The sequence below is a fragment of the Lissotriton helveticus genome, chromosome 5_1, assembly GCF_964261635.1.
Source record: "Lissotriton helveticus chromosome 5_1, aLisHel1.1, whole genome shotgun sequence".
NCBI lineage: Eukaryota > Metazoa > Chordata > Amphibia > Caudata > Salamandridae > Lissotriton > Lissotriton helveticus.
Genome location: NC_136065.1, coordinates 1085515805 through 1085540707, shown reverse-complemented (window position 1 = coordinate 1085540707; position 24903 = coordinate 1085515805). Strand labels below are relative to the sequence as shown.

Genomic DNA, 24903 nt, shown 5'->3' with positions numbered 1-24903 from the left:
AGAATTTCCTTCGAGATCTTAAAATGCCAAAGCGTGAACCTGCCAATTTTTTGACTTGTGTCTCCATCGTGAAATTCTGGATTTATTTGAAAACACTTCTATTAAAGTGGGGGCTTTGCATATTAATACTACATTTAGATAAGCGCTCCACTGCAAGCACTGCTACCCTGATTGAATAGCATAACTTGGTCGCAAAGAGCCACTCTAACACCTCTATGCTGGTGCCATCCTACTAGTTGCCCTAATGACAGCTGCACTGGGACAGTACGTTTTTACAGAGAAATCACCCACCATCAATTTATTCACCACTTTTATACCGTCTATCGGAATGCAGAAAGAATGAGTACGCTCTAAGGGATACAAACATGCAAAGGGGTCTGAGGCAAGGAGTGCGATGGTGCAAATATCCTATCACAGGTAGGCAGTCCCTCATGGTAGATGTGTGTATGTGTTGATGGGGGAGAGACGGGCATCGCAATACCCAAAATGGAGATCAGGAGAAAGATGTAGAAGGAGGATCAGAGATATTCAGGAATCCAGCAATTTTACTAATTTAAGCAGTTAATGATTTTTTCCACCACTGGTTTAGCACATTTTCACTACTTACATCCATGACCAAGCAATGCGCGTGTTGCCAGGTAATAGCATGTAATAGCAACCATTATTTTTGTTGCATGAGCCCTTACTTTTGAAGCAGTAAAGATAACTATGTAAACAATTAAAAAACAAAACACAATGTTTGAACTGAGGTTTTCATTCAGTGCCTTGGATCCACCTAACCTGAAGTAGAAACCTTCCAGTCTACGATTAAGCTGTGTTGTGCCAATGAAAAAAAAAATCCCTTCATATTCCTACCATATGGGGTGTCTGAATTTGAGTCAATGCTCAAACGCTTATCCAGATAAGGACATTTCCCATTTTGCTGGAGGTTCAGTCCATTCTTCCTAGGACAATTTTCAAAGTGACAATGCAATATTCACAACTTAGCAGAGGCAGCCAGACAGTGCAATAGCTCGATATCTCGAACATGTTCTTATCACACAATAGAACTATCCTCTAAATATGACTCATTATCCATCCAACTAGGCACAAGATAACTAACATATTGCACAGAGACTGTATTCGACAGCGCATGCAGTTAGAAAAAATAATTAGCTCTTACCTGTCCATCAAGATTTTCACAGACTTTGTATTCTAGGATGGAAAAGGAAAGGCAGTTAGTGGCAGTTGCTTGCTGAAATAAGGGCAACATGGTCTTGGATACCTTTGAGAACCAGTCACTCCAGGAGACAACTTGAACAAACTATTACTCGGGGCTCCTTTCAAAGCAAATTAAGACATGCTGGAGGAGCTGCTTGCTTGAAGGGTTATTTCATTCTAGTGCCCTCACATCAGACTTTAGAAGCTGACCCTGCATGCTCATCACTCTAAAAGAATATTCATAGTAGGAACCTATTTCACTGGCTTGCAGCAATCAATTTTGTAATCCTGGTCCACTATTTAGCATTGAAAGGTACTCAAAAGAATGTTCACATATGGAGTCGCCCATATCTCAACAATACTTGCTGGAAGACAATAACAGGTCAGACACCTACAGCACAACTGGACAATGGTAACTAAAGCTCAGCTTTGTGCAAACACTATATTAAATGGCTACAACAGAAGGTGTTCCAAGTGGGACAGTCTTTACTTTTAGGAAAAAAACGTCTGATAGGAAATTCGCCATTAGGAATAATGTTTTTTTTGGGGGGGGTTTTCAACACACAACTTTAGCTTCATTTTATCTTCAAAATCATGAATTTGAACCTGGTTTGAAAGAGAATATTGTCCGAAAGCAAAGATTTAAACACACAATCTGAAAAAACGATTTTCCAGTGGTCCTCATGTGTCAACTTGATTTTGTTCTCACTTCCCCCCCCAAAAAATATAGTATACCAATTACCACCTTCTTCTAACCTCTATGACCCCTCATTTCGCTACTTATGTGGCCAGTTCCTCTGCACTTTTCCTTTAATGCCCTGCAGTGGCCAAAACTAATCCTTATAACTTAATTTACGCTCTTTCAACTCAAATACTATTTTTTTAGATGTTTGTTATTTTTTCAAACTTATCTTACTTTGTCTTTTTTTTTAATCTGCTAAAGTGCAATTGAAGCTGTCGATTAATGTTACCAGCTAATCGAGGTAGCCACTATTTGCTATATACACATTTTAAATACAACTAATTGGCACTAAAGGTTAATAATGGAGACCTCGCCAACCTACATGAAGTACAACTCAAGTATGCTAATTGCTGTAAAAATGATTCCTTAAAAATAGTCAACAGAAATAAGAAAAAAAACGGATTATTAGCCTGTTACCAACAGGCCCAACCAGTCATTCCACTCCTTTTAGGTCTCACATGCTCTTCAATTTTACCTTTGTATCACTTTTGCTAAGAGGATGACAGGAGAGTCAAGCCTCCAGTCTCCTATCAAAACCTCACGTTTCAGGAGTTCTTTGTTTAAAAGTGCAGTCTGTAACAGTAGGTTAGTAACAGTATTTCATGGCCCATATGTCAGATCGTGCAAAATGCACTGCAGCACGTGTTTTAACTTGGTGTGGTGAATGCAGACCCGGTCTTTGCACCCTATCAAAATGAATATGCTGTCTCCGGAGCAGGCGTAATGTACTTACCTTGGTGGTACACATCAGTGAAAGGTGGAGTAGCTGTTTAAAGAAGCCTGGAGGCAGTGACTTGGCCTCCAATTTAAACTGGGGCATTAGGCTGCAGTACGTGATTACCCCCACCGCCTAATCCTCCTTCTGGTGGTTGCAGAGTGGAAGAATCCATAGCAAATGTTTTAGCCCCTCACAACCTGTGACCCATGGAGGAACAGTGAGGGCCTTTTTGTGCTGTCTAGGAGGGGGTTCCACAGTAACTCCTTTAGCCCCTCCCAAAGGGTGCCCTCTGCGGGCACATAGAGTGCCTCTTTGTTGTGCACAGTCAATGTGCCCCCTGAACCTGTGTCTATAATTGTGTGCTGAGACAGTGTTTCCTCATTTGTGAGGAGCTACATCAACATGCAAATAAGGTAACACCCCCCCAAACACTGAGATCATGCCAGCATTCCTGATATGCGTTACAATTGGGACCATGCGAGCATTTGCAGCTTCTCTGGTTACAGTAAAGTGATCAGGGCATACACAGTCTTAGACATTTGTTGTCCAACCATTAACCACCAGAATAATGTACCTTCATGAAGTTGATGTCCTCTGTCTTGTCGAACATGACCTGAACAGAGCTAAGCAACTTCTTAGCTTCCTGCATGCGCTCATTCAGGTGAAGAACCTGGGCAGCATTTTCATTGCAAAACTTTGCCTGAGCTTTGTCCAGGATGTCCATAGTCTTCCTAAGATCTTCATCCAAGATTTGATGCATCTTTTCATACTGCAAGCGAACCTCATCTTTCAGCTGGCTCACCTTCTCCTAGAGAAAAAAAGCACACAACATTTTCATTTGTATGTCTACAAATTCACAGACAACATTCTTTCATTAAATGCCCCACAATAGAAAAATAATTTCTTTGGTACCAGTGTTAAATTCTGGAGCGGGCGAAGTGCCACAGAAGGAAACGGGAGAGGGGGTTATAGACATGTTAATATGGTTGAACAGTAGAACATTCATTTAAGTTTTTTTTTTATGATCAGATGAGGTAAAATCTCTCATGGCTGCAAGGTAAACACTAAGATACCCAGCTCATGGGTTTAAGTCATTGATAAACTACAGTGCGTCTTTTCAGCAACAGAATCCACTGGCCAGGCATAATGGACTAGGGCCAATTAAGCATAATTGCAGCAATATTGACTGTATTGAGTGCAAGATAGATGTCAATCCAGAGGCAAGATTGTAATGCTCAATGTCGATCACCACATGAAATGAAGCCAATTTCACATGTAATGCACAGAGTTTCTATTACAGAAATGTTAATATAAATATTTCAACAAAAAAAAATGATTGCAGCAATATTGTCAAACAAGCTGGAGTCAAGTAATGGCTGTAAGAAAGTGGAGGACATGGTTTCAAAGGTGCAGGTTGTGGAGGCAGAGTTGATTTTGAACAGGATTTCAGAACCTTCATTTTCATAGTGGTATATTTAAATCTAAATAAAAACAGGCCTTGATAGGGAATGTAGAAATGTATCTGGAAGCAATACGATTTTAAGAGTGTAAATAAATATGGATATGCCAATAAAATGAAAAAAAAAAAAAATCAGGCATTCTGGCTATTGCATGACAATGCCTGCAAGTGCTGAGGATTTCAATCAAACCATGATATTGTGTTGAGAAAAACAGGTAACGCTGGCTGACGGTGCTGAAGGGCTTGGAAGAACCTAATGCAGTGATAGGTGTACATTTTAAAACCAATCATTCACGACAGCACTTAGAAATGTATTCTGATCGAGCACATTCATTTACTGAAAATATCTGTTGGGAGTTTCATCTGTGGTTTGATAGATAAAAGCCGTACACTCTACAAAGATAGCAGATGGGTGGAAATTAATATCCAATGCAAAGCAAAACCTCAGTATGTAAAGTGAAACTAACCTTGTGCTCCATTTTCCTTTTTCAGGAAGACATCTACACTAACTTCATAATTGCCGAAGTGATTCGGTCTTCAAACCAATCAGATTGTTTCCAGCCTAATCATTTTAACATTTTTAGGTCTCACCCAGGTAGCGCATGTGCGCCTTCTCTTTGAGACATGCTCTACCTACATTATGAGCTTCAAGCACCGTCCATGTTTTCATTGGTTCCGCTTACTGTCCTTTGTGAATGCCGGCGTTGGTTTGGTAAACACGCTTTGTAGCCCCTCCTTTTTGACTTTGGTATCTTCCCAGGAGGACTGCCCCTGTTACATGTACTATTATTGTTCAGGTTATTTTGGATACTTTGAGAGCACTATTTTTGTTGGCCTGCCACAGCTCGCGTTTTGTTTACGTGCGCTGGCTTGTTCCTTTTTAGGTTTTGCCTAGCCAATGCGTACGAAGTGCGCATGCGCTAGGAAAATCTTATGTTTTTCTCTGTGGGGTCGGGTATCCGCCCCCTCCTCCCATTGGCTAGCTCCATAAATGGAGGCTAGCCATTGGGAGAGGGCTCTGTCCGTCAATCCCGGACCAGATTCGGGGGCGTTCCCGAGAATTTTTCGCTTTTGGCTACGTCAGCCGAAAGCCAGTTCCCGGGAACGCCCCCGAATCTGGTCCGGCACCCGCCTTCCTGCTCGGGGCCGGGGAGTTTCGTGAAAAACAATGGCCGACAGGAAGCGAGGGCGGGAGCCTACCCCGCCTCGCAGGACGTCCTGAGTGAGAGGAGAGCCGGGCGGTGGAGAGTGCAGGCGGGGCTCCGGAGTTGCAGGAGAGCCCCACGCTGCTTGGAGAGACACACCGGCCGTGTGTCCCGCACCCGCCACCAAAGAGAGAGAGGAGCATCCGCCTGAGAGCCCGGTGAGTGTAAGTGCTAATGTTTTGCTTGCACTAGGGACACGGCCCGTGGTATGCCACTGGATCTTATGCGGGTGCAGATCCTAAAGTAAACCTGACTTTGCTCCCTCCCCAACCTATCATTTCAAGCCCTTTCATCCATTCATTATAGCGATCCTGGGAACTGCCCCTTCCTCAGCCCATCACAGAATAACTGGCTCTTTCCCAGGACATGTGGGAGCTGCCTGGCGGGTTGTTTAAAATGCACGCGCCGTATGTTCAAAAAGGCTACTGTACATTTAATGTGTAAGTGCAAGTACGAGATAACGGTCACTGCTGCGAGGTCAAAAACTGAATTGGCATAGTCTGTCGTATTTAATATGAAAGGTGGGTTCAAACAATAACTTTCAGTGTCAAAGGATTGCACTACTGTGCAGGACATCAAATTGTGTTGCTTTCAAGGAAGCCCGCTGCATGTCTTTTCCCATGCCTGATACATACGAGTCTGACACTACCCCCTCCCGCTGTCCGTTCCCGCCCCCCCTCCCGCTGCAGCATTTTGTTACCCACTTGTAAATTCTTGTTTGTTTTTCCAGTGGTTATTTGGGTTAGTCTTGTGCTCTTAAAGAAAGCACTTGATGCATCTACTTCTGTTCCTGTCTGGCAGATTACATTTGTAGACGTTAGGTGTGATCTTTAGTGGGGCTGGTTATGCGGAATCATGTACATGTTTGCAGTTATAATAGATGAGTTACAGGGCATTAGGTACTGTCGAATTGCAGGGATGAGATGTTTAAAGGAGAGATTGTGATTTTCATCCTCCATTAAGTTCCAGCCCAGATTCCACGAGCGACGAGTGAAAACAAATGCAGGCATCGGCTAAATACGTATGAGGCAACGATTTTTTTTCTTCAAATGAACAACTTCTATGTGTAATTGTCCTATTTCAGCTATATATTTTTTTCTCTGGGGGTAAATATGTATCCCTGTTGGGCAACCTTTTACTGTACACTGCTATAATTTTGTTGCCGTTCATATTACTTGTTAGATGTCTCAGTGGGAGAGGCCAAGGAGTGTATAATCATGACATCTCCAATCCATGCTTTATGTTTCTGAGTAAGTATGATGTACCCTGGTAGTTAGTGGAGGAAGATAAGAGAAGTGTTGCCAATTCTAATTTGGGTTGAAATAATTATAACACCAGTGCGTTTAGGTCTAATAGCGATGGTTTTAATGCACATAATCATTACTTTCAGTAAGGGCATACTACCATTTCGCACTGGTCTCTTTATTTCCGGACTGCAGTGCCCATTATTAGCAATGTTCAAAAAGGCTACTGTACATTTATTGTGAAAGTGCAAGTACGAGAGAACGGTCACTGCTGCGAGGTCAAAAACTGAATGGGCATAGTCTGTCGTATTTAATATGAAAGGTGGATTCAAACACTAACTTTCAGTGTCAAAGGATTGCACTACTGTGCAGGACATCACATTGTGTTGCTTTCAAGGAAGCCCGCTGCATGTCTTTTCCCATGCATGATACATACGAGTCTGACACTACTTAACCACCAGCTTAGAAGTAATGTCTAATCAGGGAATCTCGAGTTTACTGTATGGTACAGGCCTTTGTTTCTCCTGAAGGGCTGGGGAAGAGTCACTTACATTTCCGGGAAGTATGTGCTATATTTGTACAGTTCCATCCTACAGACCTTCCAATCAATGTTTTTTCTGCAAGAGCCCCTTATCTGGAAGGTCGTAGGCAGCGTCCTCTGTATTCCCACCCTCAGGCCATGCATCTGTGTTCTTTGGTTCATGGTTCAAGGTGTAGCGCTAACATGACCATCACAGATCTGTAACGGGGCTTTCAGCCTGCTAGGAAGGTCTGTCTAATAACACTGGTAAAAACTGTCTGACTACGGGTGTTGCCCTACACCTCAAACCAGAAGGCCACTTAAAGTCATGGCACGAAGCACGCAGATGTCTAGAAGTGCTGGGACCTCTGTAAATGAGTTACAAACGCGAGAATCTGAAATTGTGTCCTTCCTGGCCATTTCTTTAGCACAAGAGGCTGACCTTGGTTGTTCTGGGTGTGTGGGTGGCTCTGGGTGTGTGTGTGGCTCTGGGTGTGTGGGTGTGTGTGTGGCTCTGGGTGTGTGGCTCTGGGTGTGTGGGTGTGTGTGTGGCTCTGGGTGTGTGGGTGTGTGTGTGTGTGGCTCTGGGTGTGTGTGTGTGGCTCTGGGTGTGTGTGTGGCTCTGGGTGTGTGTGTGGCTCTGGGTGTGTGTGTGGCTCTGGGTGTGTGTGTGGCTCTGGGTGTGTGTGTGGCTCTGGGTGTGTGTGTGGCTCTGGGTGTGTGTGTGGCTCTGGGTGGGTGTGTGGCTCTGGGTGGGTGTGTGGCTCTGGGTGGGTGTGTGGCTCTGGGTGGGTGTGTGGGGGGGGCTATGTGTGGCTGTGTGTGTGGGGGGCTCTGTGTGGGTGTGTGTGTGGGGGGCTCTGTGTGGGTGTGTGTGTGGGGGGGCTCTGGGTGTGTGGGGGGGCTCTCTGTGGGTGTTTGTGTGTGTCATTTGCAAGAGATTAAGCTATTGGCATTGTAAATGACAATGCTATTTATTTATGTTTAAAAAAAACAAATAAAAATAATGTCAAGAGCAATGCCAATAGCTCTAACTTTAACAAAGGCTGTACTTCGATACCTACTCGGAAGAAACAATACACAAACTGCTCTGCACCTTGAAGCCCTCTAATCACCTCAAAGACCCTCTACCTGCAAATGCTGTAAAAGACTTCATCCCCTTGCTCCTCCCTCTCTGGACCAAAATCATCAACTGCTCCCTGCAACAAGGCCTCATTCCAGACTCCCTCAAGGTGGGGCAAGTCACGCCTATACTCGAGAAACGTACAGCTGATCCATCTGACCTAAACAATTACCGGCCCATCACCAATATCCCCACCCTGGCCAAACTGCTGGAGAAATGTGTCCAACTAACAAGACACATTGACCAATTTGACCTCCTCAACTCTCATCAATCAGGCTTCCGAGCGAAACATAGCACGGAAACAGCTATGACACACATAATTGATGACGCCCTCCAAATTCTTGATCGCAATGAGTCCTGCCTCCTCATCCTTCTTAACCTCTCGTCAGCATTTGACACGGTCAAACATGAGAACTTGCTGGAGCTGCTAAGCGCTAGAATGGGTCTATCGGGAACTGTTCTCAAATGGTTTTCGTCCTTCCTTCACAACCGGTCTCAGAAGTTCAAGATCGACAATGTGTTATCTTCACCTGTGCCTGCAGATCTAGGTGTTCCACAAGGATCCTCCCTCTCCCCCACATTGTTCAACCTCGTCATGGAACCGCTCGCCACCTTGCTCCAAGCTTCCAATGGCCAATTCCATATGTACGCCGACGACACACAACTGTACCTAAAGCTTCAATCTCCGGAAGATATCAAACATCTGAATTCCACGCTTATCAACACTCAATCTTGGCTAGCCGATAATCACCTCAAACTAAATGCTCTGAAAACTGAGTTCCTTCTCATCTCACCCCCGGCGAAAATTTCCACCACCCAAACATGGCTCAACAACCTAACAGCATTCAATGTCCAACCCACCATCGTGGACTCCGCGAAATCCCTAGGCATCACACTAGACGCCAAGCTCAACATGCAGCAACACGTCAGCAAAGCCACAAAAGCAGCTAATTTCCAAATCAACACACTGAGGAAAATTAAACCCTTCCTCCCTGCTGAAGACTTCCAAACTGCTGTACAAGCGTTAGTCATCCCTCGAATAGACTACGGAATTGTGGCCCTCAGCGGACTCCCGCTATCCACAACAGCACCCTTAAGAGCCTCCCTGAACGCTGCCGCAAGACTCATTACTGGCTCAAGAAAACATTCGCATATTTCCCCAGACTTAAAGTCCCTAAAATGGCTGCCTTTTGAAGCCAGAATACAACTAAAAATTGCAGTTATGACACACGCGGCCGTGCACCACAATGCACCCAACTACCTCGCTCAAAAGTTGTCTATATCAGGAGGTTCGAGATCCAATAGAAGCTCAAAGAATCTACTCCTGAAACCCCGTAGATTCCGGAAAGAGAAAACTTACAAGCGCTCCTTCTCAGGAATGGCACCCAGGATCTGGAATGCGCTCCCTCCTGAAACCAGGCGTATCTCCTCCACTACACTCTTCAAGAAAGAGGTGAAAACCATCCTTCTGGCCAAGATCTCCTGAACTTTATAGGTGCTGGATCAGAGACTCTGCATTGCCTTGTGTCAATGCTCACCTTGTCCTTTGGCACTATACCTCTACTTGATGGAGACACTACTACGCTACTTTCTTATTACCGACCAATATATGATACACGCTGGGTCACTGATTCACCCTCCCGATGCCCCCACTCAGTGCTCTCTCTATACTAAAACACTGGTATAAGCCTTCCACACACCCAAGGTGTACCTGAACACCTCTGTAGTGGGACCAATGACTTGTGCCGTCTTATATTGCTTGTTTACCGTACTGTATATTGATATGTTTTATGTATGTTATTATTTTCCTTTCATGTTAGTGACTACTACATTGCTCCCATTACCTCTGTTCATTCCTACTGCCCCTACCCCGTCATTGTGAAGCGCTCTGATATCTGTAAGGATCTTGTTCGCGCTATATAAAACTTTTAATAAATAAATAAATAAAAAAAGGCAAAACCATTGCATTGTAAATGCTTGTTTGTTTGTGCACTCTGTTTTGTTACAGAGTGCACAGGTTTTCCGGGCTGAGCGCGGCGCCCGCTTCACAGACGCCGTGCTTTATCTTTTACAAACGCTTGCTTTCCTCCCAGTTATTCACATGACAGCAGCAGTGAAAAATCACTCCTCCAGCCCAACTATGTGGCGTGCATTAAGGTGTGGTGACAAACACTTGCTTTTCAAGATTCCCTTTGAAATCACACAAAGGCATCGATAAATGGAAGCATTTTTTTTTTACTTAAAATTTTCAGATGGCACGTCTTAGCATTTTATTTTTGGAAGGCACTTGGAAAGACGGCACAGAATCGAACCCTTTTCCCGGGTTCCAAAGTCAGCAGATCTGAATGCTATGCCACATCCTCGCTCCGAAGCAATCAGCATTTTGGAGGGATTAATCTGTTTCCCTTCACAGTGTTACCCTCCCACCATGCAAACGCTCTTAACCCCATCTCCCTTTTGTTTCCCTGAGCACCCCACAAGAGTCTTCCCTTGATTACAAGGAAGTGTGCTGTTAAGAGGTGGGCACTGGCGATGTGGATAGCGCATTACTTTATTTCAAGGGCCCAAAGCGAGGAGAGCGCTAACTAAGTATTCCTTCATTATGCAACAAGGTCAGACTTGAAGCCTTAGCAGGAGTCACCATATTGACTTTCCCAGGAGCACGGTGGGACGTGGGGTGCGGCAGCAGCAGGGTGTTTTGAATGTGTTTACTGAATACTGATACCGAGTTCATGTTGTCAGGTGAGACTTACTTGTGAGGCAGCAGAGGGTTGAGACGGCACTATTGGGTTGGCATAATATTACGTATACGGAGTCACTCAGGAGTTTGTGTAGTGTACAATAGCATGCTTCCTTTTTGAAACACCAACTTTTCTGAATGAAGGCACATACTCAAGATTAATAACTCAAGACTTTTTTTTAAATGCGTCTCTCCCATGGCAGCAGCCACTCTGGATATCGAACACCCTGTCCCTTTAGCTATGTCTGGCCAAGACGTCATGAGAGGAAGACGCGCCTCGCGGGGGTAGTCTCCCGACCGCCTGATTACGAGTCGGGCAGTTGGACAGCCAGGGCCTACCACAGCCGCCAGGGAACCGCTGTTCCCTGGTGGTGCGGCAGCAGCGTAGAGGCATCAATATGCTTGGCGGGACAAGCGTATTAAGAGTTTCCTCTACGTCAGGGTTTACAAGGAGGTTCTTACTCCATGTAAACCCTAGCAGAGAGTAAACAAAGGAGACTATACAGGGCCCCCTGGTCCCTCTGCACCCTGTGAATGCACACAGGGGGGCACATGACATGAACCTTTAAGTCTATGCTGTGCAGGAACTGTTTTTAGAGTTCCCATTGGGATGCTTGTTTTTTATGGCACCACAGTGGGAACGCCAAAAAACTGCCTGACATACATATGTTACACTCTTATTCTGGCAGGCGTCCCCACCATGGGTTTAGCAGTGCAGCAGCGAGGCAGATGCAGCGTCGCGCCACCAAAACCGTAATCAGGCCCTTAGTGTGGCCAGATTTCTTGCTCTGCAGCTTCTAAACGTCTTCAACACGACTTGCAGCGCATTTTGACAGGTGAGCGACGCACAGCCTCAGTGGCTGCCTCGCTGGGGATATGGCTCCTTTAGTAAGACTTAAGCGCCAGGACGTGCTTTGTGAGTTACGCGCTGTAAAAATGCAAGATATTCATTTAGTGGTGAGGGTTTCTTTGTTGGGTGCAGCTTTGGCCTTCAGTCGCACACAAGAAATATAGGGATATTGTGCAGTCAGACGGTTTAGGGTTATGTTTTGTTTGTTGCAGCTCGTAGGGCTTTACAAACAAAACTCGTTCCCCCCTCAATGCGACAAGAGAAAAATTAAACTAGCTTCTGACGATTTTCACTGAAGCACTTTGCTTAGGTCACAGAACCTTAATATTACCGGTTTACTAAAGTGCAGACTTGAAAACTCGCAGCTGGTAACGCTGCTCAGTAGGTTAATGCACATACTGCAAAGGCTTCTGTGTATAATGTTGGTATGCAGTTTAGAGGAAGATGAACCATTAAATGTGAAATACCAACTATCAAGCATCTAGAGAAATTTCAGGAGGCATTGTTCGCATAATGTGCATTACGAAAAAAAAATGAATTTTCACCTTTTCATCGATGTAGTTTATCTCGACGTTACATCTTTATTCTGCCAAAGAGTAGGTTTACCATAAGACCTTAACTCACCGTGTTTTCACCTGGTATCATCTATACCTTCAGGTAACAAATCAGTGCATTCTGAAAAAAAATCTAGAAAAGGAAAAGTCTAGGACTGGAAAGTGGTTTCATTGTAAAGTCCTCCGCTCACTCTTATTTCAGGCAAGTAGTTTTACTAGGTGTGTAACTGATTGGTTTGTTAGTTGTGGGGTTGAAGATTTTCCTGTGTGTGTGTTTGTTTGTTTTAGGGATGTGTATTGCATTAATCGTTTCCCCATGGTGTGAAATTGGTTTCCTACAATCACCACCAGCCCAACACCACCATCTTCGCATCAGCACACCACCATCTTCGCATCAGCACACCACCAGCGCCTCATCAGTGTACCACTTTTCCTATTAAAAGTATAGACCTGCAAGGTCCAAAAGGCAGTTGGTAAAGAATCAGAACTAGCGGAAAGTGTCACAATGCCACAACACAAATTCATGCCGCATAAATCCACTACACACAACACATTTTAACATCTCAAAATGCATCACAAGTACATGCACTTCCGCTACGCATCCTTCTACGCCATGCTACATACTTCCAAACCAATAAAATAAACTCCACATAATTCACCTCCGCTCCATGCAACTAAATTCCACTTCACTTAATACCACTTTGCTACATAATTACACTCTACTCCAAACAATAAGATTACACTCCACACAACACAAACTCCAGGAAATTCCACTACACAATTCCACTCCAACTTACATTTCACCCCACATATTTCCACTAAATTCTTAAACCGATAATTACACCCCACAAATACATCAAAAGTCACCCAAATGTAACTGATCTATATATATATATGGAGCAGAAGCATCGGTTTCTTCTATTCAGTATACATTAACTTGTGTATAAGAGAAAAAAAAAAAAATACAACCTCCCGACGCCCTGAAACTGGCTAATTTGCCCTCTACCATGCAAACCGTACCTCGCACTCAAGTGCAATAATCCGGACGCCACAATAAATTGACAGATATGAAATGACATTTCTGGTTACATAATATAACCGTGAATAATATTACTGCGTAGAAACCATGATGTCCGAGCTAATAAAAAAAAGAAAATACCCGGAATCGAACGGAAGGGAAGCACATACATTCCCTCATCCAGGTACAGCAAGGCAAACACCCACACTAACCGGATGTTTTGTGTCACTAATGCCTGTCCCATTTACATCGTAGCGCTCTCCAATTGTTTATTCTTTAGGCTGCTGTGCGACCATGCACAGAGACAGTAGTGGGGGATGAAAGCATACATGATTTTACTGGGCAGCTTTACACTTCAATAACCACAACACAAATTCCACGTACGTTTTTATCTTATTCCCCATTTGTGTGCTTTTGTTTAGCAGCCTTAGTGTCAAATCACAAGAACCATTTGGGATTGTACACTACCTTTTCTCAAGCACTGCTTCAAGTTACTTGTAAACAAACCTTTCGTCTTTACTTATGAAATTAAAAGCGCAGCCTAAATATCAGTATACTTTATATGGAGCACAAAGGACAATTACAGTGTTAATTGTTCATGAAAATCATAGAAAAAGTTAGAGTAACTCAAGTAAGTATAGTCTGTATATTTTCTCTTCAGCCATTTATTTGGGCAAATCATCAACTTATGACCACCGAGACTGCACTTAATGCAATGGAAAGCGATTTTCCATGACCATGTACATGGCTCACCTTACTCTGCACACACTGGTCTCTCAATATCCTGTGCACGCGTGGACCGGAAACCTGATTCGCAGCTCAATTTCAAAGATTTAGCGAAAAGCATGTACGGGAGAGAGTTTACACCTTTTCCTTGTTTTACAACATCTGATTCTGATCTAGTGCCCCAAGGTTCCAACAGAGTACTGTTGGTGGAGGACAGGTTGATAGCCAGACCTCCCTCTTCCTGCATTTAATGAATCGTGTATCCTACCAGCACCCAAGCATGCGATAGGTTAACTTGACTGAAATTAAGGACTATCAGTGGACTTCTGTTTTTTCAGTTTCAGATTCCAGCATCCGTGGACACAGTTCTCCTGCAGTTAAGCATGAAATTAACGCAGCCTCGTCCACATTGAGGGAAATTAATGTAAAGTCCCTCAAGCAAACTTCACTTCTTTGTTCAACAGATGTGTAAGAAATTTTAAAGAGTTTGTTAGAGAACTGGATGGCCAGGCCTTGTCATAATATGGTATTATATATGAACTTCAGTGAACATATAAGCATTATAAACAACTAGATACTTAGTTCCCCAGGCTAGAAAGAGGTGAGAGAACAAACACGGAGTGTATGGAGCTAAGGGGAGCGTGTCAGTCAGTCAGGGAACAAGGTGTTCCCTTGTTGGAACTAGGGGACCTCACACACCCAGACGGGAGCCTAGGTGTCATGCTTCATCATCGGTCTCCTGCTCCTCGTCAGACTGGCGCTGCAATGTCTGACGGGCGCCGTAGGCGCTCTTTGATGGAGATCTTTTGTTCCAGCCAGTTTTTGCGTGAGGGTGAGGGGTCTGGTGTAAGTGTAGTCGTGAATGAAAAGGTGAGGTTTAAAAGAAGGTAAGTCAGTCCACAATGAACTTTATTTGGGGTGGCTGACTCCCTAGTTTAAAAGGGTGGGAGGGGAGAAAGGGACTGTTTAGGCTACAGTGAACTTACTCAACCCTCTAAAAAGGTCGACATGTTTCATGCCAATGTGGCAATTCTTCAGGACCTCAAGTGGGTACTACACAGTGAAAAATGAAAAATAAATAAAGTATCTAAATACAACCTCAATGGGTCAATCAGGAAGCAAGCCAGCAGGTCTTGCTCTGGAGGGGAACCCTAGGAACAACCCTAAAGGGCCCCGCAGTCTGTTCACGTGGGGCAGTTCAAGTGGTAAAGTACCTGAGACGAAGAGCTGCCAGGGCGGAAAACCTACCCACACCACGAAGCGCTCCTGCCGGTAGCGCGGAACAGCTGGTCCATAACATATAAGCATTACCAACATTGCTGGCCCAGGGTTACATCACTGCTCCTCCATTATAAAGCCCTGAAAACCTACTCTGTAGACAAGGTACTTTACCAGTTTACCGTGGGCGTGGTCTGGCCGGCCCCCGGCCATCCTCACGCCCACTGTGACGTCCACAAGCCCACTGTGACGTCTGACGGCCGGGGTCCTCCGACGCACCGAAAGGGTTAAAGGAGAAAGCAAATTAAGTCCCAACAACACCTGTGTAGATATTAATCATACTGGAGCCGGCCATTGAGCTGAATTCCAAAGTGAAATCGAACTTCTATGGACGTTGGGAAATCTTTTCAGAAATATCCCAGGTTTCTCAGTCAGTTGGTCCTACTCCTCCAAAGCAATTTTTTTTTTTAAACAGATTTTATTGATGATTGTTGATAATATGCAGGCCTCTGCAAACCAGAGGGAACCGCAGGACCTTAGCACCATTTCAGATAATGCACAATCACATTATATAAGAAAGCAATTATCAATCAAAACATTGCAGAAATAAACATTTACCCCCTTGAACCCCTACGCCTACCCCAGCCCCAGGTCTCCCCCCCCCCCCCTCCAGGCCCTCCCGGCCACCCCGTCCCGAACCCCCCCCCCCCACGCATGGTCTTCAACTGCTTCCCTGGCCCGGACACCAATTCTGACAACCATAGGTGCATCTGTCGGTGGTCGCTTAGGACATCTCCACCCATTCCTCAGGATCTACTGGAGGCTCTAGCCAGAGGCCTCTATATTCCGCCCAGCGCTTCCAAATTTTATAGTGCTTCCGTGGGCAGCCTCTGGCCACAAATATCGGCTCTTCCAAACCCATACAAAAATCAAGCTCCCTCTTCCAAGCCACCAACGCCGGAGCCCTCGTGTCCTTCAATACTTTCGCGACATCTCTCTTGACCAGCGTTAGGCCCAACAAGAGCAGGTGCCTCTTATACAAGTTTCCACCAATCCCCTCCATAACATGCAAGAGTCCCAAACGTGGTGTACGAGGGAGGTCCCACCCCAGCACCTACGCCAGGCAGTCCTACACTCCACTCCAGAATCTTGCAAGCACTCGGCATTCCCACACTGTGTGAATAAATGTCCCTGCTTCTTGGCCACACCTCAAGCACTCCGGGGACGCTATAAGCCCCGCTCTCCAGAGCCGGTGTCTGGTGAAATATGCTCTATGTAAATACTTGAATTGAATCAAGCGGAGACGTACTGAAATAGCCGCTCCTCGTGGCCCCTCCAGTGCCTCTCTCCAGTCGTCCTCATCAAGAGCCCCCACATCTGTCTCCCAGACCTCCTGCAGTTTCCGTAGGGATGTGGAGCAGTGAGTCACAAGAGTTTGGTAAATATTGGATATCTTTTTAGGCCCCAGCTCCCCCATAAATACTTTGGCCTCGATGGGGCTGAACTCGGGAAGTGAGTCCAGACCTTCTAAACACGGGGAAATGGCATGGCGGAATTGTAGGTAGCGGAAGAATTAAGTGCGGGGCATATCGTACTCCTGACTGAGATCTTGAAAAGACTTGATTTGTGCCAGACACTACATCCCCCACCTTTGAAATTCCTATAGCATCCCACCCCCCAAAACCTTGGAGTGCTGCCAAACCCGGGAATCTGCCATTATGCCAAAGAAGGGTTTCTGCCGTCAACTTGTTCCACCATCCCATGCGCCGTAGCGCCTGCCTCCAAATGTGAAATACTAGCTGTGTACCTGGTGGCAGCAGCTTCCGTAGTCGCGCGTTATACAAGAGGGTGTGTAGTGCAGTACACCCCATAAGGTTGCGTTCCACCGCATATGCCGGATCCCTCCTGTCTCCGTACCACCAATCATTCAGGACTAGCAGGTGCGATGCTTGATAATAGGACTGGAGGTCCGACGTCGCCAGTCCACCACAATAAGTGGACAGGAAACATGTTTGCACCGCGACCCGTATGGCACCCCCACCCATAGGAATTGTCCCAGTGCTGCATTGACCTGCCGGAACCACTGTGGAGGGATTATTTTGTAATTGATAGAGCAACCTTGGGAGGGCCACCATTTTGAAAATCGCCGACCTCCCAAAGATAGTCTGCGGCATACTGGACCATAGCTTGATATCTGTCTTGGCCCGTTCCCACACCGGCAGCACGTTCCGTTCCCACGCTATCCCCGGGACCTCCGTCACGAATACGCCTAAATATTTTATGCCCCCCGTCGCTCTTTGGAGCTCGGACGCCCATGTCCCTGACGGGTCACGACCCCCCAGAACCCATATCGTAGACTTGCGATGATTGATATGAAGGCCAGACACCTCACCAAAAATCTGCATAATTTCCATTATGCGGGGGCCTGACCTCCCGATTTCCGTAAGAAAGAAAAGGACATCATCCGCGTAGAGCGCTATCCTTTCGGACGGGCCATTGTCCCACTCGAACCCTCGCAGCTGCGCATCTATCCTCACCCACAGAGCCAAGGGCTCCATGGCCAGCGCGAATAGGTAGGGAGAAAGGGGACATCCCTGTCGGGTGCCCCTTTGAATGCGAAAGTTAGACGAGGCAGTGCCTGCCACCCTGACCGAGGCCGTCAAGTCCAAATACAATAGCTGCACATATGACAAAAATCGAGGTCCCAGATTCAATCGCGTCAGGAGGGCAAATAAATATATCCAACTAAGGGAGTCAAATGCCCTATCCATATCTGCCAGGAGGAGCGCCGCCGGTACATCGGCTTTCCGCACTGCAGCCACCGCTACATGCGCCCAGCGGATGTTGTGTCTGGTTGCTCTCTGGGGCATGAAGCCCGCCTGGTCCGGATGGACCAACTTCGAGATATATGGCAATAGCCAATTGGCCAATGCCTTAGCCAGGACTTTCGCTTCCACATTTAACAGGGAAATCGGGCGATAGGAGGCATATTGCTCAGGGGGCCGGCCCGGCTTATGAAAGACTACTAATTCAGCGTGCCGCCAGTCCAGGGGAAGGCTACCTCTCTCCCTAGCTTCTTCCACTACAGCCCTATAGTGGGCCCCAAGTTGAAGGTGGTATCTCTTAAAGAACTCACTGGGGAATCCATTCGGCCCCGGCGCCTTACCTGCGTTGAGTTCACCCAAGGCTATGCCCAGCTCTTCCTCTGTAAGAGGGAGCTCCAGGCGGTCCCTTACCTCCTCGGACACTGTAGATATCGGCCAGAAACCTGTCAATTTTCCCCCTCTGGGAGGACTTCATGTGGGGCATAGAGATCAGCGTAATAGGAGGCGAACCCCTCTGCCAACTCCAGGGGATCTGCGACCGGGGCCCCGGTTGCATCAATAATCCCGGGTAGAGGGTGTACCAGATAAGCGCCCTGGCAGAGTCTGTGCAACATCTTCCCTGATTTATCGCCCCACTGATAGACCCGGCTACGCGTAGCCAACCATAGCTATCTCGCTTCTTCCATCTGCATGGATGCGTATGCCTGCTGCGCCTGCAGGAGCTGGCCGATCACCCCTCCCCCCCCCTCATCTTCGCTTCCTTGGGACTCTAGCGCCCGAATTTTAGCCTCCGCCCGAACCATATCTTCCCTCCGCTTTTTCCCAAACTGTGCTCACCTCATCCATTGACCCTACATTATCTACTAGGAAGTTGCAGATGGCCTCGCCCATGTGCTTCCGATATCCCGGTTGCTGAAAGTGCCAAGCGGAGAGACTCCATCGGAATGGCCTCCTGTCCCTATGTAGGCCTACGTTCACCGTGACAGGGGAGTGATCTGACAGGCCTCGCGGCAGAATCTCAGCCGCCTCCACACAGTTTAATCTTGTCAAGGATTCCCCGGACATTCCAGCTGATGATTCTAAGGGAGCCCTTCGTCCCCGGTGTTCTACCCTGGGTCTCTACCATCATGGGACCTGGAAGCTGAATTTCCAATCAACGACCCCGACTCGCACCACATATGCACCGAACCAGACCATCAGGAGACCATGCGCTCCCCCCTCCCAGCCCAACCCCCCCTCCTACCCCCGCTCCCCAACACCCGCCCACCCCCATACCTCAGCAACGTTAAAGTACCTGTCGCGGTATAGGATGTCGCCGACCCCCAACGGGAGGCCGAAGACTCACAATCCCAATGGATCCCCATCAACTACCCGCCCAAACACCCCACCACCCCCCTCCCCAAGAGACTAACTCCTCTTAACTCAGGGAACGAGTCCGCCCTTAATTTCGTCCCCCCCGCCCACCAGCGCCCCACTTAAGCACAATGAACATAGCTCTACGGGCTCCGACCGACAGCCCCGGCGGCTGTGGATGGACTCGGGAGCCTGTACTCTAGCCCCACAAGAGTCACCCATGAAGACATGCGTCCTTGTTCAGACTCTGGGGGGGGGGGGGGGGGGGGGGGTCAGTGTCGGTGCCCCAGTGGATGAAGAATCAGAGTCGCGGCCCGGCGGTGTATGCGCTCTCACTTTGACTGTCTCATCCGTCCAATTGAACAGTTACTCAGGAGTGTTAAAGAACAATGTACGGGATTGAAAAACTACTCGAAGGCGGGCCGGGTACAGCAGTGCATATGGAAGTTTAAATTCACGCAAGCGTGCCTTGGCTGCTGTAAAGGATTGTCGCTGCTGCTGCACCTGCTTAGTATAGTCCGGAAAGATCAGGATCTTCTGATTGTCACAAATGGGGGACTCCGCTGCTCGTGTCTGTTGCAGGATGGCATCCTGATCGTGATAATTGAGCAGTTTGGCTATTACCGGCCGGGGGGCGTGCTCCTACTGGTGGCTTCGGCAATAGGGCCCTGGGTGCCCGCTCGATGACAAACCATTTGGATAGGGAATCCGGCGGGAGCCATCTCTCCAGCCACTGGGTCAAGAATCGCTCCATGTTGCCCTTCTCACAACCCTCCGGAAACCCCACAAATCGGAGGTTGTTTCGGCGGGCCCGTCCTTCCGCGTCCTCAACCCGCAGAGCTAGTCCTTTCTGGATCCCCTCCATGCTGGCCACCTTCCGCTTCAGGATCGCCACATCGTCCTCCACCCCCGATATCCTGGTCTCGGCCTCTGTGATGCGGGACACTGCGTTACGCAAGTCCTGGCGCAAGATCGTTACATCTGCCCCCACTGCTCCGATCTTTGCATCCAGCATATCCCGCGATTGGGTATTCGCAGCCATCAATGCTGCATTGTCTGGCCCCGGAGCCTGCTGGCCCCCGGAGGCGCCAGCGCCCCCGCTCGGCCCCGCGTATTTGTCCATGGGCCCCTGTTTCAACGACCCTCCACCTGTCCCCCCTCTGGTCATGTTGATCCGTGGCAGTCTATACTCGCTCCAAGGCCTGCCGCTCCCGGACGTCCGTTCCGGTGCAGCCGAGGGAGCGGTGTGGATGGGGTGTCGCCACTGCCCCCTGATGATCGCGGTCGTGCCCGTGGGTCCCCAAGTGTTACACGTGCGGTGCAGTCTAGGGAACCTCCTGCCGCTGCCGCAAATATCTGGGCCTCGGTACTCCGCCGCTCCTACCGGCCCCGGCCTCAAGACTGGCCCCACAGCCCTCACCCTTCAGTGCACTTTTCACGTCTGCCGTCTAGGTTTCTGCCCCCCCTGCCGGAGTGCCTTTCAGGGTGGCGCCTGCTGTGTGTGTCCCTCCTGCCTCCAGATGTGTCCCTCGTCGCTATGCGCCGGTCCTCAGGGGCCAGCTGTCTCATCTCACCCCGGGGGCCCGCAAAGCCACAGACTAGAGTACACGTGTTCCTCGCCCTCCCGGGACAGCGGCCAGTGACCAAGTTCAGGGCCCAGGAGGGGCCTGGCACGCATTGACGGGGCCCGCCGGATGCCTGTCTTTCCGCTGGATGTCGCCCCCGCTGCCACCACCTTCCAGGAGGGCCGGGACACCCCTCCGCTGTCTCGTTTGGTCGGCGGACGGTAGGGCTCACCAGATCCCGGGGGGGGGGGGGGGGGGGGGGGGCTGGGGGCTCCTCCCAGCACCACCGCGGCCCGAATTGGCCGCCGAAGCAGTTGCCACTTGCCCCCTAGATTCTGCAGCTCCCCGGGGCCCCCGTCATACACCCCGGCCCAAGGGGGGGGGGGAGGGAGATAAGCCGCCTTACTTGTGGCCCCAGAGGGCCCGCTGTCGCCGGAAGGATGTTTCCCACACCCCAGCGTCTAGGTCTGCTCCCGGGGGGATGGTCGCCAAAATCGATGCCCCGGCTTCGCGGGGGATAACAGGCCGCACCTCCTGGTCGTCCGCCAATGTCTGCTCCACAGTACCCGGGTCAGCCTTCCTTGAACCTGCAACAGGGGCGGGAGCCGCTCTCAGGGGCCCGGATCGCTAGGGCACCCTCCGGTCACCAGCTCTACTGCGCCACTCCGCCCGCTTCGAGCCACAGCAATCGACGGGGTGCTCCAAACTCGAGCTCCCCGGCTGCACCTTCAGATGTAGGCCTCACCGCTCCGATGTCCGCACTACGGCTCCTCTTGCCCTCAGGCGGCCCGGACGCAGCTCAGAGCCTGCCGCTGCTGTCTTCGCCCTTTCCACACCTCAGGGGCTCAGCGTGGCGAGGGGGAACCAAGATAAATGATCGGATTCACTATCGGCGGGACGGAGCTCTCTCAGGCTGCGTCCGCCATGATGGCTCTCTTGGCCACGCCCCCCTCCAAAGCAAATTTGAGATCATTTTTACACCAATTTAGTCTGTCAGCAATGTGTTTACAGATTACAAAATGGGAAATACAGTTGGCATTAACAGGCGAGCACGCTTGGGACTGGTCATTCCAGCCCCATGCCTGCGATTTAATCGTCTTTATCCTTTATTATTGTGTGGCCATCCCCCCTTACACAACTATTTTCTACTAACCAATTAACCTAATCGCCTCCATCTTCTTTTGTTTTCACTTTCGAGTGACAATAGATCTAGATCTATTTTACACAGTGGTGGTCGCAACTGTGTAGTTATAGTTAGTCAGAGTTTCTGTAGGTAGAAGGCTTTAGTTTAGCTAATAACTTTGGTGCCATTTGACAAATCTTCACAAAACTTTCTGGAAAAAACATAGATCAGATCATTCACCTCAGCTCCTTCCTAGAAAGTTTTGGGATGAGCCATCAAACAGGGAACAAGAAAAAACAGGGGGTCCCAAAACATTGTTAACCGATGTTAACCCCATCCGTTGAACGTCGCGGCCCCGCGCAATAGAACATTCCGCACTAGCGCGGAACGTTCAGCGCAGGCAAGGCGTTAATTCTCACAGGAAATTTTGGGAAGAGATACAGAAAAAACACCCGATCGAAATTACACCAAATCTGACAGTCAGAACTTTACTAAGAAAACATGTATTTCATTATATGATGTAAATCTGTGCAGCTGTTTGAGACATGCGAGTTTTAAGAGGTGCATGCGGAGTCATGGAGGATTAAAATTATATTGATATCTGGAAGGTTTGCCCCACAGTACCCTAAAGTTAAAAAATAAGGGATTTCAAATGGCCAAGAGATTTTTCTCCCGCTGGCCTTTTTCTTACTGTGGGACCAGTACCAGCTCCGCAATAACCTGGAATCTGACTGACTGCATCTTGAAAAAAATATTATGCATGCCATCACAGAATACAGAGACTTAGTCCACGTACCCTAAAGTTATCAAAATAAATAAACTCCACCCCATAGCAGTCCAGTCAAAGAGAAGGAAAAGGAAGCACCCGAAGGTCCCAAAAATAATTCCGTCCAGCAGGACCCAGAGTGTTCCTTCTGTGTGGTACCTGCAGGACTCCCGGTCAAGTAGCAACCCCATGATACAGGAAAACCGTGCAAGCTTCTGTAAGGTATTTATGACATTACCAGGAATGACGGACAGCTTTTACCATGCATGTTAACTATATTTAAGATAAGTAGAACCCAAATACACACGTTTAATGTAATATTTAATTTATGTACGATTTTAATTTAATATTTAATTTTACTTTGAACCTTTTACCACTACCCACCCCATAAACCTAAAATGACCCATACCTCCCTTCACCACTACCCACCCGTAAACCCTAAAATGACCCGTACCTCCCTTCACCACTACCCACCCGTAAAGCTACCCTTACCTTCCTTTACAATAACCCACCCGTAAACCCTAAAATTACCCCATCACACACACAGTTATTTACCTGTAGGAGCGGGTTTGCAGCTTGAGTAATTTTCTAGATTCAGATGCTGTGCATTATTTCAGCCACTAGTGGTTGAGTGTGGAATCCTTCTCTTGCATTGTAGTCTCTTTTCGCTTTCCTTGTTTTTTGTTATTGGCCGTCAACGGTCCTCTCTATTTGGTGCTTCGTCCAGCCTCTCCTGCTGTCAGACGCCCTCCCTGGACGTCTCTCCACGTGTTCACCATAGTCAGATTCCCCGGTACTGCTAAACCCCCGATGTCTAATGTCCCACTGGCTCGCTCTTGGCTGGGTCTACTTTATGTCCCCTGCTTACTTGTCTCGTCTCATTTCCTGGGAAGGTAGGTGGGTCACATGTGAAGCCAGAAAATGGTTCAAGCTGCAATACTACTACTACTAATAATAATAATTGACAATTTGGTATTACAACGCAAATCTTTTCTGGATCACATGCTGTGCATTGATTTTGTGGCGTTTTCTTCGTTGTGGTGGCTGCGTCAGAGATGAGGTTGAGCTTGTAAACAAATTCTTCAGTACTCTGTCCCACTTGTCGTTTGGGAAAAGGTGGGGACCTCTACATAACAATATACTTGCTAGCTGTAGGGAAACAATGTAAAGGGGAAAAACTAAGCTAATTGCAAGCATCAATATTTAAAGAACACATATAGCAGGACATGGTACATATAATCAACAGACTTAGTGCTTAAGAATTATCAAAAAATATATATTTTATTTTTATTATTTTACTGATATTTTGTCATCTTTTCAAACAGTATCAAACATATACTTCTATATGGCTAAAATTCACAATGCATTAGAACATATTATGACATACGAGACAATCCAGTGGATAGGAAAATTATACATAACAATATGATCTGGACCCTGTTTCGAATACAAGAGTAAATGCTGTATTGTATGTAAACTGTATTGTTGTGTATGATTCTCCTATCCACTGGATTATGTCTATGTCATATGTTCTAATGCATTGTGAATTTTTTTGAGTGAGGAGATTAAGTGATTTGCCCAAAATCACAGGAGGTTTTGGCGTCGTTACCGAGACTCGAACCCAGATCCCCAGGTCCGAGGTCGAGCGCCCTAGCCGTTAGGCCAACTCCTCTCCCCTGTTGCATTGCTTCCCGGGGCTTCCAAATCCCTCCTGATATCAAGCTTCCCCATGTGAGCTCCCAATTCCATGTGTGTGGCGTTTGTAGTGATGGTCACTGTTGGAGCTGGTGGTAATAATGTATTCTTCTAGTTCCACCACCTAATTTCTGCCTGTACACTTTGCGTGACAATCACTAGATCTTCCCATCCCCTCATTGCATGTGACTATTGGCTTTGGACCCACTCCTTGGTCAGTCTCATGTGTAGCCCTACATGTGGCATTAATAGTATGCAG

At 47.5% G+C, this 24903-nt stretch overlaps 1 protein-coding gene across 2 annotated transcripts in view; it reads right to left on the bottom strand.

The window, feature by feature from the left end:
- Positions 1 to 24903, bottom strand: part of TRIM8 (tripartite motif containing 8) — a 103822-nt gene that overhangs the window by 15921 nt on the left and 62998 nt on the right. For both annotated transcript variants that reach the window (XM_078643661.1, XM_078643662.1), the window contains exons 3-4: positions 3235 to 3468; positions 1163 to 1194 (exon numbers count right to left, since the gene is read on the bottom strand). In XM_078643661.1, coding sequence (XP_078499787.1) covers positions 1163 to 1194; positions 3235 to 3468 — 266 coding nt within the window. The remainder of the gene's footprint in view (positions 1 to 1162; positions 1195 to 3234; positions 3469 to 24903) is intronic.